The 14,321-nt window shown below is 40.2% G+C and overlaps 1 protein-coding gene across 2 annotated transcripts; it reads left to right on the forward strand.

The window, feature by feature from the left end:
* Positions 1–669: 669 nt before the first annotated feature.
* On the forward strand, positions 670–14,235 carry psmg4 (proteasome (prosome, macropain) assembly chaperone 4). Of its 2 annotated transcripts, XM_068001770.1 has the most exons (4): positions 670–974; positions 7,259–7,334; positions 10,257–10,380; positions 13,117–14,235. In XM_068001770.1, the coding sequence occupies exons 1-3, from the start codon at positions 792–794 to the stop codon at positions 10,376–10,378; spliced, it is 381 nt and encodes a 126-aa protein (XP_067857871.1). In that variant the 5' UTR covers positions 670–791; the 3' UTR covers positions 10,379–10,380; positions 13,117–14,235. The 2 variants fall into 2 exon arrangements, with proteins under 2 accessions (XP_067857871.1, XP_067857870.1); XM_068001769.1 differs by lacking the exon at positions 13,117–14,235 and having other exon boundaries at positions 10,257–10,450.
* The last annotated feature ends 86 nt before the right edge of the window (positions 14,236–14,321 follow it).

The following is a 14,321-nucleotide window of genomic DNA, read 5'->3' on the forward strand; positions in this document are numbered from 1 at the left end:
CTAACAGGTCTGTAGTTCCCTGTTTTCTCTCTCCCTCCATTCTTAAATAGTGGGATTACATTTGCTACCCTCCAATCTGCAGTTCCAGAATCTATAGAATTTTGGAAGATGACAACCAATGCATTCACTATCTCTATAGCCACCTCTTTCAAAACCCTGGGATGTAGATCATCAGGTCCTTGGGATTCATCAACTTTCAGTCCCATCAATTTCTCTAGTGCTTTTTATTTACTAATACTGATTTCTTTCAATTCCTCATTCTCGCCAGACCCTTGGTTCTTTAATATTTCTGGGAGGTTTTTTGTGTCTTCTTCCGTGTTCTATTAGTGAGACGATTCGTGTTAAAGAACAGTGCAAAATTAGTATTTTTTGTTTCATCCATAGTGATTTGATTGGATTCTTAAGAGTGCATGATTTTATCCCATCTTCTGATTTAACTTCAAACCTAGATAACAAGGTCGGTGCACTTCTACACCTACAAATCAATTGACCAATGTAATAAAAACACTGTAAGGATCTCTGTGCTATATTTTGTTGGTGCATAGAGCTCCTGCAACAACGTCCTGCAACAATCTGTACATTCACCCTCGAGAGTTGCATCGCCCCCTGGCTGCAGCAGTGAAAGCTGATGACAAGAGTGAGTCAGGTGATTGGGGCCGAGTAGTTGCGAGGAGGCGGATCAGGAAGCGGAGTCAGTGCGAGGGACTGGTGATTGACAGGTCAACCTACCCCGGGGGCGCTCGAGCCCACGCGCAAATCCACGGCGGCTGGACGGACCGCATTGCATTGAAATGAAGATGGCTGCTGGCGAGGCAGGGGCCGGGGCCGGGACTCTGTCTGTGCATAACTTTAGCGAGAAGCTGTCGGAGCAGATGGTGCATTTCCACGTTCTCAGAATGACTGACAGCTTCCTTTTGTGGGTTGGGATCGCCCCGACTTTCTCTAACCTCGCTGTAGCCATGTGTACCAAATTTGTAAGTAACTCGTACCGTGTAAAAAAACAGGGCTAATGCTTAAATTGGATTGATTCCTTGGAGACGGTATTAGCAACCATGGGGTTTGCAGAGACTGCTTCTGCTTTGTTGCTGTGTCATCGTAGTTGTAGGTCCTGGAACTCCCCCGGGCGGTCAGGACCAAAACTGCCTTTAATTGAGCTTTCGGTGAGGAGGGAGGCAGCTAAGATTAAAACGTACAGAAATTAAATTGCTGTCCCCCCTCCAACCCCATGTCTCCTGAAAGAGTATGGTTCTATAAACACTACAATTGTTAGGCTGTTTGGAGACAACACAGTAAGCAGCCCTCTCCTCCCCTTGCATTACATTCACTTTCCATCATGAATCACTGAATTAGGAGCCAGAACACACCCTTGACTAATTTTACTCTTCCTATCCCAGGGCATCAGTTGTATCATCTCTACAGCTGCTCCAGGTGAGATCAGCTAACTCAGCACAGACCAGGGATAGAACTTAGGTTCCTCCTGGTCTGTATGATTCAGTATCACACCAGACAGTGCACTTCCCTACTGAGTCATCAGAGGACATTCTTAAAATTAAAGTCCTAGTAATGGGGTTTTCCATCAGGGCATTAGATTTAATTCTACAATTTTAAAATGACTCATTCACAGGGTGGTAGCTAGGCAACAGTTTCATCAAGGGATTCAGATATCATAAACAGCGAGCACTGCTCGGATTGGTATGCAGTTGTTAATCTGAATGTCTCAAGGATAAACTTAGAATCATAGAAAAGATACAGCACAGAAGGAGGCCGTTCGGCCCATCGTGTCCGCACCGGCTCGAAGAACAACCAGGTGCCCATTCTAATCCCACCTTCCAGCACCTGGTCTGTAGCCCTGCAGCTTACAGCACTTTAGATGCAGGTCCAGGTACTTTTTAAAAGAGTTGAGGGTCCCTGCCTCTATCACCAACTTGTAACCATTATATTTTATAACAAATACTATGTAGTTAATGGGTTTTGCTTCTTGGGAGGTGGAGGTGGGTGTCATTGGGCATCAGTTATCAGGCAAGATGTGCAATGGAATTATCTTTACTGAGAAATCAACTATTGTGATGTAATTTATTGTAACTTTATTGAGTTATCTGCAGTTGATTACTAGAAAATAAGTCAGAATGTAGTGGATGGGTGAGTGAATTATAAATACAAGAGTAATTTAGTTGCAGAATTCAGATGAATATTGTAAAGAACATGAAATTTGAGATTGAATTGTCTGTAAGTGGTTACTTCAGTGTTGTTGTCATTGTTTGCCTCATGCAAAAACAGCTCTGGTTTCAAACAAGTGGAAATACTGAACTACTTACAATATTGGGGTGAAGGTGCAAAATAGCATGGCACTTGGCAGCTGTGGAGCCTAATCACAGTAAGAAGACCGATAGAAAAGTGGAGAAAATTAATCTGAGAAATTTTAATTATTGTTCAGGCCTAAGTGTGTAAGCTGTTCAAAATTTCTCTTTCCATGCTGTTCATTGAACCTCCCATTGGTAAGCACAGAAGCCATTCTACATGGTGATAGTATCCTGTTAGAGGAGACACTTACTGATTTTTCTGATGGCATCAAGTTGCACTAAATCTTACCAAACATTGATCTGTTCAAAATCTACACACTCTGATGTTTTTATAGGTAAATGTAAATAGTGTTGATCAAGGATGTTGTCACGATGGGGTGATTTTAAACCCCCAAAACGGGTGGGTTGGGGGCAGGTGGGAGTTGAAAATAGTTGTTTTTTGGGTCGCGACCGCAACCCGACTTTATTTCTGGGTTTAACGTCGGCACGTAAAAGTACAGGTTTCCCACTGGGAATGCAGAGTCCAAAAATTTTGCGGTCACGACCGAGAAAAACAACTATTTTCAACTCCCAGCCACCCCCAATCCACCTGTTTTGGGGGTTTAAAATCACCCCCAATGTAGTCAGTAGGCTTCCCTAGTAGTTCAGTGGGTAAATACACTATATGGTATTGATTCATAGAGGTCATGTAGGCTTCCAGTTTAATCCTTAGTCTGCACTCACTTAGCTGATTCTAGCCAGGTAGTGGTGAGGGTGCTCTAATAAAAACAGAAAATGCTGGAGAAGCTCAGCAAGTCAGGCAGCATCTGTGGAGAAAGAAACAGAGTTAACGTTTCAAGTTGAAGATCTTTTGTCAGAACTGGAAGATGTTAAGAGTGCTATAGTTGGTTCAGGGGTCACTAGGTCTACCATGTGAACTAGAGTGAGAGGTAATGTGGAAGATAATGTATCTTTTCTTTTGTGATTTGTGTGTTGGCAAATTTGTGCTGAAAAATATCTGCAGGAATTATTGAGTCACCAGGCTGCAATGTAGTGAGTGAGGGAATCCTCTCTCAGACTAGATTTTTGATGGATCAAATTCAAAACAATTTGAAGAATGTACATAAGCTGTTTTTGTGCCAACTCAATGAAAAACATAATTTCCCAGCGGCACATTAATCCACAAATAATGAATGTTCCTCTTTCTAGGAATCAAAGATAGGGAGCTGCGCTGAGCAGAGCAGTGTTTTTACAGGCCTGTATGAATGACCAAAAGCTTCTCTGTAATTTTCGGCACCTCTAAACAAACCAAAGTATTCTGCACAACATCTGGCTGTGTTGCCCTAAAATCCTTCAGTGTCTTAGCCAGTAAGAATGTATGAAGTATAGGCAAGGTTTTAAATGGAGTTGATGAGCGATGCTTTCATAGAATGTTAGAACACAGAAATGAGCCATTTGACCCATTCTCTCTACATGAGCAACTTCATCTACTCCCACTCGTCTACTCCATCCCTTAAACATTACTTTTTACAAGCAACTATCTAATTCCCTTATAAAATTATTTATGGACTCTGTTTAAACAACAGTTTGTGGCTGCTGAATTACAAATTTTAACCACTCTGTTTAAAGATTTTTTTTTTCTAACCTCCCCGTTAATTCTTTTTCTGATTGTTTTAGATTTGCACCCTCTTGTTACCATCTGACCAGCCAGTGGAAGTGATCTATCACTATTTGATCTATCATAACCAGGCCTCTATTAGATCACCCCATAAACTTCAGTGGAGTGAAAGAAGCTTTTATCTTCTCAAATTTCTCTTCATAATTATAATCCCTTCACCTCTGGTAACATGGTAGTGAATCTTCACTACACCTTTTCCATTGCTTTTGTATCCTTATAACAAGATGTGCTAAACTGTACACTACTCTCAACTGCAGCCTAACTAAAGTCTTGTACAAGTTCAAATTACCTTCTTCATTTTGAATTCTATGCCTCTAGCTACAAAACCAAGATTTAAGTTTGATTTTTTTTTTTATGGCTTTATCTACTTGCATTGCCATCTTTAACGGCCCGTGTAGCTACATTCCAAGGTTCCTCTGCTGCTCCGGCTGTAGTGCTGAAGATTTGTGCTCCGGAACTAGCTGCGCCTCTAGCCAAGCTGTTCCAGTTCAGCTACAACACTGGCATCTACCCAACAATGTGGAAAATTGCCCAGGTATGTCCTGTCCACAAAAAGCAGGACAAGTCCAATCCGGCCAATTACCGCCCCATCAGTCTACTCTCAATCATCAGCAAAGTGATGGAAGGTGTCGTCGACAGTGCTATCAAGCGGCACTTACTCACCAATAACCTGCTCACCGATGCTCAGTTTGGGTTCTGCCAGGACCACTCGGCTCCAAACCTCATTACTGCCTTGGTCCAAACATGGACAAAAGAGCTGAATTCCAGAGGTGAGGTGAGAGTGATTTGACAGAGTGTGGCACCAAGGAGCCCTAGTAAAATTGAAGTCAATGGGAATCAGGGGGAAAGCTCTCCAGTAGCTGGAGTCATATCTAGCACAAAGGAAGATGGTAGTGGTTGTTGGAGGTCAATCATCTCAGCCCCAGGACATTGCCGCTGGAGTTCCTCAGGGCAGTGTCCTAGGCCCAACCATCTTCAGCTGCTTCCTAAATTCTGTATTGGATTTATTAGTGACTATTTTATATTTATGACCTCTAGTTTTGGATTCCCCCACAAGTTGGAACATTTTCTCTACGTCTACCCTATCAAACCCTGTAATTATCTTAAAACGTCACCCATCAGCCTTCTCTTTTCTAGAGAAAAGAGCCCCAGCCTGTTCAGCCTTTCCTGATGAGGATATCCTCTCAGTTCTGGTGTCACCCTTGTGAATCGTTTTTGCACCCTATCCAATGTCTCTATATCCTTTCTATAATATGGACACCAGAACTGTGCATAGTACTCCGTGTGTGGTCCAACTAAGGTTCTGTATAAGTTTAACATAACTTCTCTGCTTTTCAATTCTATCCCTCTAGAAATGAACTCCAGTGCTTGATTTGCTCTTTTTATGGCCTTATTAACCTGCGACATTACTTTTAGTGATTTGTGTATCTGTACCCCGAGATTCCTTTGCTCCTCTATCCCGTTTAGACTCTTTATTATCCATGCAGTACGTGGCTTCCTTATTCTTCCTGCCAAAGTGTACCACCTCACACTTGTCTATATTGAAATTCATTTGCCAATTACACGGCCATTCTGCAAATTTTTTCTGTCCTCTTGCATTTTGACGCATTCTTCCTTTGTATTTATAATCCCCCCCCCCCAATTTAGTGTAGTCCGCAAATTTTGAAATTGTACTTCCAATTCCTGAATCCAAATCGTTAATGTAAATTGTGAACAGTGGTCCCAGCATCAGTCCCTGTGGAACACCACTTCCCACCTTTTGCCAGTCCGCGTAGCTACTCTTAACCGCTAGACTCTTCTCTGTTTTGTAGCCAACTTACTATCCATTCTGCTGTCTGTCCCCTAACTCCACATGCTCTGATCTTAGTCATGTGTCTACAATGTGGTACCTTATCGAAGGCCTTTTGAAAATCCAAATATATTACATCTACTGCATAACCCTTGTCTATTCTTCCTGTTATTTCTGCAAAGAATTCAGTAAGGTTGGTCAAGCATGACCTTCCCTTCTGAAATCCGTACTATTATATTTTTGTTCTCTAGATGTCTTTCTATTGCATCTTTGAGTAAAGACCAGGCAACATGTGTATTTACGCACAACCCCAAACACACACAAGCAAAAGAATTCTCTTCCAGAAAGCAGTTAACGGGAATCAGTTTGAATTTTCCAAGATTGGCCTAGCTAAATCTTCATATAAAACGATATAGTGTAGAAATGTTCATGATTTGGAACAAATTGGATTTCTGTTTGTCACGAATTATTTGTTGTCCACGCAATTAAATAATACACAAATATATTGCAAAATGTAGTGTGTGGAAGGCACTTCTTCCCATACATGCACATACATTCCAGATAAAGGGATCTGTTCTGTTTTCTGTAAAGATTTCTGTATAAAATATTCACTGCAAACCCATGCTGTTAGAGGTTGCCATTATCAGTGTGTGCTGCAACCAAGGTCGTATTCTATTGGGGAGAATTAGAACAAGGGTCTATTGTACTTATGTGTTTGGGATGTGACACTGAGAGTCTAGGCAGTTAGTATTAACAAGCTTCTCAAGTATGAGGAGTATCAAAGACCAATTTAATCCTCTGCTCACCTGACATGCACACTTTAGCGAGAACCACTGTATAGTTATCAGGAGTGGGAACTTTGGCCAATGTTTTTCCTTTCCTGAGTTCAGGGACACTGAATCTAGCTTCAGTGCCTCTGATACTATCATAGTTGAGATCAGTTTCCAGAATGTTTGTTATTGTTCAGGTAAAAGGTTCTGTTGGCATATCATAATTTTCTTGAAATAGGAATTCAGTATAGCCTGATCCTACAATATCCCATATTAGTGTACACTTTTCAACAGTAAATCCTTCATTCATCAGCGGTAAACTCCATTTATGTTGTGCTTGTGTGCTGAGCATTGTGATTTTCCAATGTATTGAATTTTCAGGTGACTGGTCACATTACATATTGCAGGGTCAGTGCTGTAAGGCAGTTAAAGCTGGTTGTTAGTGCACTGTAATCAGTTCCAGCTAATCTCTGTGCTGCATCTGCAGTTTGTTTAATTGGTTGTTAGCATGCAACACCATGCCTCTGAAAATAGTGGTTTTGATGGAAACAGAAAATCAGATATTATAGTGAAAGCCAGAATAAAGAATAGGACAATTAAGGATTTGGTTATTTTAAGTGTTTGTAATTTTAAGGTGCATCATCTAAATAAGTGAATAGATTTCTTTAATGTTGTAATGGGAAATTATGATGGAATACAGTAATATTTGGGTTTAATGTAACTTGCTGCTACTGGTTTGCAGGATCCAATGCCAGTGTCCACGTTAGTCCTTGGAGATGCCTCTGATACCACACCCAGCTCAGTAGCACAAAGACTAGGTAAGACAGTTTCTTTAATTTTAAAGAATTTTATTTGCAATTTATTAACATTTTTTCTTAACAATGTTATTTGTTCCCTTCGTGCTGTCATCATCCCTGTTCGACCGCAACTCTTTCTTCCCCTCCCCCCACCCCCAAAATCTCAGGCTATGACGTTCACAGCTTTGGGTTTTGTGATGTAATTAAAAAGAACCCTCCTGTCCACTGGGTTGAAACAGAAAACACGTTTACATTAGTGATAATGCATCTGGGAGGCTGTCATAAAACCCCTCCAGCACTGCTAGCCAGGATAGAAGAAAAGCTTGACATTTGAAAGGCAATCACATCTTGCCTATAACCTCCAACTTCTCTCTCTCGCAACTTTCTTGTCCCCCTTTATTGTGTCAATACCAGCAAAGTCAGTGCTCCTCAGAACTTTCTTCTTTTCCTTCTAAGCTTCAATTACAGTGTCTTGTTTGCGCTCAATCCTCCCTAAATCCCCACTATGTTGCGACTAAAACTTATGGTATTGTCTCCCATTCTAGCTCATTCTTTCCCAAGTCCTCAAAACTGTGCAACTCCTTATCTCCCTCAGTGTTTGTTTCCCCCTTCAAGCTTGAAATCACTATAGGCCTTGGCTCTTTACCGTGGTTTCTCAATTAAAAGAACAAGTTTATTCTTTCTCTGCATTGCACCACAAAAAAAAAATGAAAGTGTGATCCGATAGTACTTGAGATAGAGACAGGACTGTTCCCTCGGTGAAGCTGAGAAAATTAGAGGATGAATTAACTTGTTGCTCCTTGCTCATTTTTTAATCCAGGGACCGGATTGGTGGAACTAGGGAAGTTATGTGAAGGACAGATATAATGACAGCAACCTATCAGTATTGTGGAATTTTATTAATCCTTTAATTTAATTTGTTTTTTGTTAAGTAATAAGACCTTGTTTATACTTATCAATCAATTCCCTGTATTAGCACAGTTACCTTGAAGTATTACAATGGCTGATAGAAATGACAATCCGGGACAGAATTAGCAGTCACCTGGACGAGTGTGGATCGATTAGGGAAAGCCAGCACAGATTTATTAAAAGCAAATCGTGTTTAACTAACCTGATAGAGTTTTTTGATGAGGTAATAGAGAGGGTAGATGAGAGCAGTGCAGTTGATGTGGTGAATATGGACTTTCAAAAGGCATTTGATAAAGTGCTGCACAATAGGCTTGTCAGTATTGAAGCCCATGGAATAAAAGGGGCAGTAGCAGCATGGATACAGAATTGGCTAAGTAACAGGAAACAGAGAATAGTGGTGAACGGTTGTTTTTCGGACTGGAGGGTGGTGTACAGTGGTGTTCCCCAGGGGTCAGTGCTGGGACCACTGCTTTTCTTGATACATATTAATGACTTGGACTTGGGTGTACAGGGCACAATTTCCAAATTTGCGAATGTCACAAAACTTGGAAGTGTAGTGAACAGTGAGGAGGATAGTAATAGACTTAAAGAGGATATAGAAAGGCTGGTGGCATGTGCGGACACGTGGCAGATGAAATTTAACGCAGGAAAATGCGAGGTGATGCATTTCGGTAGGAAGAATGAGGAGCGGCAATATAACTAAAGGGCACAATTCTAAAAGTGGTACAGGAACAGAGAGAGATATGGAGGAATATGTACAAAAATCATTGAAGGTGGCAGGGCAGGTTGAGAAAATGGTTAAAAAAGCATACAGGATCCTGGGCTTTATAAATAGAGGTACAGAGTACAAAAGCAAGGAAGTCATGATGAACCTTCATAAAATACTGGTTTGGCCACAACAGTAGTATTGTGTCCAGTTCTGGGCACGCACTTTGGGAAGGATGTGAAGGCTTAGAATGTCTCCAGGGATGAGGGACTTCAGCTATGTGGATAGACTGGAGAAGCTGGGGTTGTTCTCCTTGGAACAGAGAAGGTTGAAAGGAGATTTGATAGAGGTATTCAAAATCATGAAGGGTCTAGAGAGAGAAAAACTGTTCCCATTGGCAGAAGGGTCACGAGCCAGAGGACATAGATTTAAGATGATTGGCAAAAGAGCCGAAGGTGACATGAGGAAAAACTTTTTTACACAGTGAGTGGTTAGAGTCTGGAATGCACTGCCCGAGGGGGTGGTGGAGGCAGATTCAATCATGGCCTTCAAAAGGGAACTGGATAAGTACTTGAAAGGAAAATTTTGCAGAGCTATGGGGATAAGGCGGGGGAGTGGAACTAGCTGGATTGCTCTTGCATAGAGCCGGCAAGGACGCAGTGGGCCGAATGGCCTCCTTCCGTGCTGTAACCTTTCTATGATTCTATGTGATTACCCTAATCAGATGCTTGTCAGTTTTAATTTGTTACTTGTTTTAATGGGGTGAATTCCAGATGTGTGTCCAATCCAAACCAATGAGAGCATGCCCACCCACCTACCTACCTACTGACCCATATAGTATATCCTTGGACTATCAGAGACATGCAAGGCACTCCCTTCATGAAAAATGGTATCCATTGCATTGAGAAGAGTAGACTTCACGAGAAAGAATGATATCCAGATTGAGGAGCAACATCACAGGATTTGTAGCACAATGTAAAGTGATGGAGATGCAAATTAACCAATCAATCTACATATTCTAAAATAAAGATGTCCCATTTATAGCCAAGTAATATTGTGAAAAGAACAGAACAAAGCACCTCTTGATTATATTTGTGTTGAGTAGACAGGTTGTCTGCTTGCTCCTTATTCATAAATTTATGCAGTGCAATGTATTACAGATACGTTGTATTTCAAGATTGCTTCTGGAAAGGGAACAAGTTTCCTTTGTATCCAGTTATATATAAATAATGCCAAACGTCGATATTGAAACTTGCTGAGATCCTGTGTTCCATAATAAGTTTTAACTGTATTTTGTTGTTTTCTTTTGCATTAAATCTCCCATCCAGCTAAGAAGACAGGAAAACAGGTTTTCATCAGCTATAACCTACCGAACACCAACACCAGCCTATCACTGCAGGTGGAAAACCGAATCAAACAAGAAATGGACGCTCATCCAGACAAGTTCTAATTGTAATTTTCTTTTTAATTTTTTTTTTAGATATGTTGACTTGACTTGTTTAATAAAATGTTATAAAAGTTACTGCCTTTTTCTTTGTGCATTCTACAAATTGGGGATCGAACACTGACATGAGGGTGGTTGTTGAAATTTACTCAGTGATAGAGCAAAATATTTTATGATCATGTTTTCGTCTCTATTTGTGTGTTCGTTAGTTGTTATTGGGGTAGATTCCCACTGCCAGCCCAGCTGAAGTGGGCTAACTCAGCACAGATCGATAAACAAACCAGGAATGTTCCTGGTCTGCATGGTCTCCAGCATTTTTTAATACACTAAACAAGATGTTAGAAGGCTGGAAGATGGGTCAAAGCTCAAAGCAAAGGTGAGTGCTCCGCCAAACAGCATGAGTTCTCTTTTTTTAAAAAGCATTAAGGCTTCTGTGCTTGGAGACTGCATAAGGTGACGTGCCACAGGATTAAAACTGCCTGAGTTTATTGGAGGTGGGGAAAGAGAATAATACTTGTCGTGAGGATGAGGGTAAGCACCCCAACCTCCCTGCAGTTCACACAAAATTTATAGAAACTTGCTTATGCTAAGTTCCTTTTATAAAATAGTAACCCAGAGGGTCATCCCTGAGGAGACTCATCCACATCTGCAATTGAAACCACATAAACTTGATTGAACCTAGTTTCAGCCCTTCAGCTAGGACATGCTAGACACATGGATAGAGAAAGATGGTGAGGGTATATAAAGCAGAGTAGGAATAAATGGATGTTTTTCAGATTGGTTGGATCTGGGTAGAAGTGTGCCCAGGAATCTCTGCTGGCACCTTTTTTCTATTTATATAAATAATTTGGACATAGGCACAAGTGGAATGATAAGTGAATTTGCTCAAATTAAGGGACATGGCAAACTGAGAAAGGTTGCAGGAGTGGGTAGATAGGTGGCAGATGCTGATTGATGCAGAGAAATGTGAAATAGTACATTTTGGGGAAAAGAACAATGAAAAGAAATGTATCCTAAATGGTGAGTGGAGGATCATCATGATAAAGATGGGAGTGCAGCAAGAAAAAGCCATAAAGGCAAATGGGATTTTATGTTTTTTTATATATTGGCATTGAATTATAAAAGCAAGGAAGTGATGCTGAATTTGGATAAGACATGAGCTCGGCCACAGTTGAAGTACAGACTGCAATTCTGGAAACTCAATTATAGGAAAGATATTAGAGCCATGGAAAGGTACTGCGAATATTCACTAGGGGCCAAAACTCTGGAGTTTAGAAGAATGAGAGGTGATCTCATTGAAACATACAAGATTCTGAGGGGGCTTGACAGGGTAGATGCTGAGAGGTTGTTTCCCCTGGCTGGAGAGTCTAGAACTAGGGGGAATCATCTCAGGATAAGGGGTCGGCCATTTAAGACTGAAATGAGGAGGAATTTCTTCACTCGGAGGGTTGTGAATCTTTGGAATTCTCTACCCCAGAGGACTGTGGATGCTGAGTCATTGAACATATTCAAGGCTGAGATCGATAGATTTTTGTACTCTAAGGGAATCAAGGGATATGGGGATGGGGCGGGAAAGTGGAATTGAGGTCAAAGATCAGCAATGATCTTGTTGAATGGCGGAGCAGGTCTGAGGGGCCGTATGGCCTACTCCTGCTCCTTGTTCTTATGTTCTTACTAGGATACCAGGAAGGAGAAGTTAGAGTTGTGGGAGAAAAGGCTTGAAAATTTGTGCCTTTTTCACTGGAACAGAGAAGGTTGAGAGGAATCTAATAAATGTTTTCAAAATTATGAAAGGTTATAAGCATGTCAACAGCGAGATTGTTTCCACTGGTTGGCAAGTTGGTAAGGAGAATTTTCAATAAAAAGTTAAGGGAAAATTTAATTTTTTTCCACCCAAGATTATTAGTGGCCATTGAAATGCAGACTATAACATCATTTAAAAAAGGAATTAGATAAGTAGATGAAAAGCAGCTGGAAAATGGATTAGAGTAGATAACTCCAGTTGAAAAGCTGGCACTGGCACAGTGCGATGAGCCAAAGAGCCTCCTGTGCTGTAATTTCTACAATTCCATGGGTGCATTGCCTGTGACTTTCTCTTCATTGACATTAATGGACAGAAAATCACACATATTGCACCTGCGATTTTCTGAAAAGCCACCCACTGCATGGAAGGCACCACCTGTGGCAAGGGCCTTCAAAGTTCTAGCCCCAGTGTCCAAGTAGAATCTAATTTTATTAAAGTCCTGAATTGTTGCAGTAAAGGATAAAAGATAGAAAGAATAGCATAACTGTTTATCATTAGAAATTCACTTAAATATACTTCCTCATAGCAACATAGTAATCCCTGATTTTTCAATATTAGCAGACAAACATGTTTTTGTCACATTCCTTTGCTACTTTAAAGGAAGTGTTAATTTATTTGGAATAAAGAGGTTAAGGTTTTTGTTAAAATAGAGAAATATCAACGAATGTATTGATACACTGATCACTAACAGTAATTGGCCTTATAGTTTCTCATTAATTTTACCCAGTCATGTGTAAATCCTATCATTGATAATTTTTACCTTTGGACAGATTCAGTCACTGTATACAATCTAGTTGCTAAAACACAAAGCACATTCACCTAGACAAAGCAGTGGCAGTAAGAACTTCCAGCATTTGGACTGCTACGAGTTGCTCTGTATGATGTCTTGTATAGCCCATTGTGAATTAAGCGAAACCTAGTGTTTCTCTTTATTCCGCAGACGAATCCTTTACATTTTTGGCATTGTGTCAGAATTGGGAGCAAGACATTAAGATCTCAGGAGAAGGAGGTCATTATCACAAGGGACCTGTGTGGCCGAGGAAAGGTTGGAAACCGAAGTAGTGCAACAAGAGTCCTTGTGTGTAACAAACACTGGAATGCGTCAGCGTGTGGTTTGAGGCAATGTCTTGTATGTAGATTCTTTATAGGTAGAATCATTGCATCTGCCCCACTCCACAAGTGATGTTTGTGATGCCAATCACAATATATATATATAGTCAATGTCCCTACAAAATGCAGGATTAATCAGGTGCAAAGGGACATAAATAGTGTGAAATAATTTGCATGTATCATGAGCCCAGTTGTTGCAGCATGTTGCTTTTTTTGTCAATATGTGGCATACATAGGGCATCCATCAGTCTTCCTCTATACTGTTCAGACCACCATGGTGGACTGTGATTTCTGTGACTAAAGCTGTCTTTAATCCCTAATGTACCATGACAGAATTAAAGAGCTAATACCAAGCTCACTCTTAGATGAAATAATTCATATTTGTCACAATCATATTTTACAGCCATGCATATGAGGTAAGATACAAGAAAATTAGGCAATTTTAATCATGTTATTGTCAATTATGCAATTTTCCATGTTACTGAAAAAATAAATGGTAAAAGGATTTTCAAAAAGTTTTGCAGTCGTTCAGCTGTTTATGAATTGTGATTTTTCATGCATCTTTGGTATTGTTCTTCATTGGAAGATTATTTACAACCATAACTTGCATTTACCTGCTTTCCCCTTCAGTTGCTGTCTGTTTCTCTTTAATGAATATGTAATTACAAATTGAAGTGTGACATTTACACAACAAAGGCATAGCAGCAAATTGAAATGTGAGACAGTAAATGTATATTGGATGCAAATATTTTTAATCTGTTACTAGTGGATCTTTGTAGTGTTTTATCATAGAGCCTTTTGATCATTTTTAAACAGTAGGGGTGTTATGCTAAGTAACACGATGTGTTGTCAGTTTCTGTAGTTAGGATTTTTACTAATACTTTGGATAGAATTCCACCACTGTTCATTTGTAAATCAGTGCAGTTATTAAATTTGTCACATTTTGGAATTTTGATCAATTCTTTTTCATGAGAAAGGATTTTGGGATTCAATTACTTTTAAGTATTTTGTTTTAAAACAAAGTGAATTCACAGG

Source organism: Heptranchias perlo, chromosome 2, assembly GCF_035084215.1.
Source record: "Heptranchias perlo isolate sHepPer1 chromosome 2, sHepPer1.hap1, whole genome shotgun sequence".
In the NCBI taxonomy this organism is placed as follows: Eukaryota; Metazoa; Chordata; class Chondrichthyes; order Hexanchiformes; family Hexanchidae; genus Heptranchias; species Heptranchias perlo.

What these genes read in the sequence shown, in the direction of transcription:
- psmg4 (XM_068001770.1), top strand. Translation starts at nt 792, where the DNA reads ATGAAGATGGCTGCTGGCGAGGCAGGGGCCGGGGCCGGGACTCTGTCT. An exon ending in TAGCCATGTGTACCAAATTT is followed by an intron (nt 975 to 7,258) that starts GTAAGTAACTCG and finishes ACTGGTTTGCAG; the next exon opens with GATCCAATGCCAGTGTCCAC. An exon ending in CTCAGTAGCACAAAGACTAG is followed by an intron (nt 7,335 to 10,256) that starts GTAAGACAGTTT and finishes TCTCCCATCCAG; the next exon opens with CTAAGAAGACAGGAAAACAG.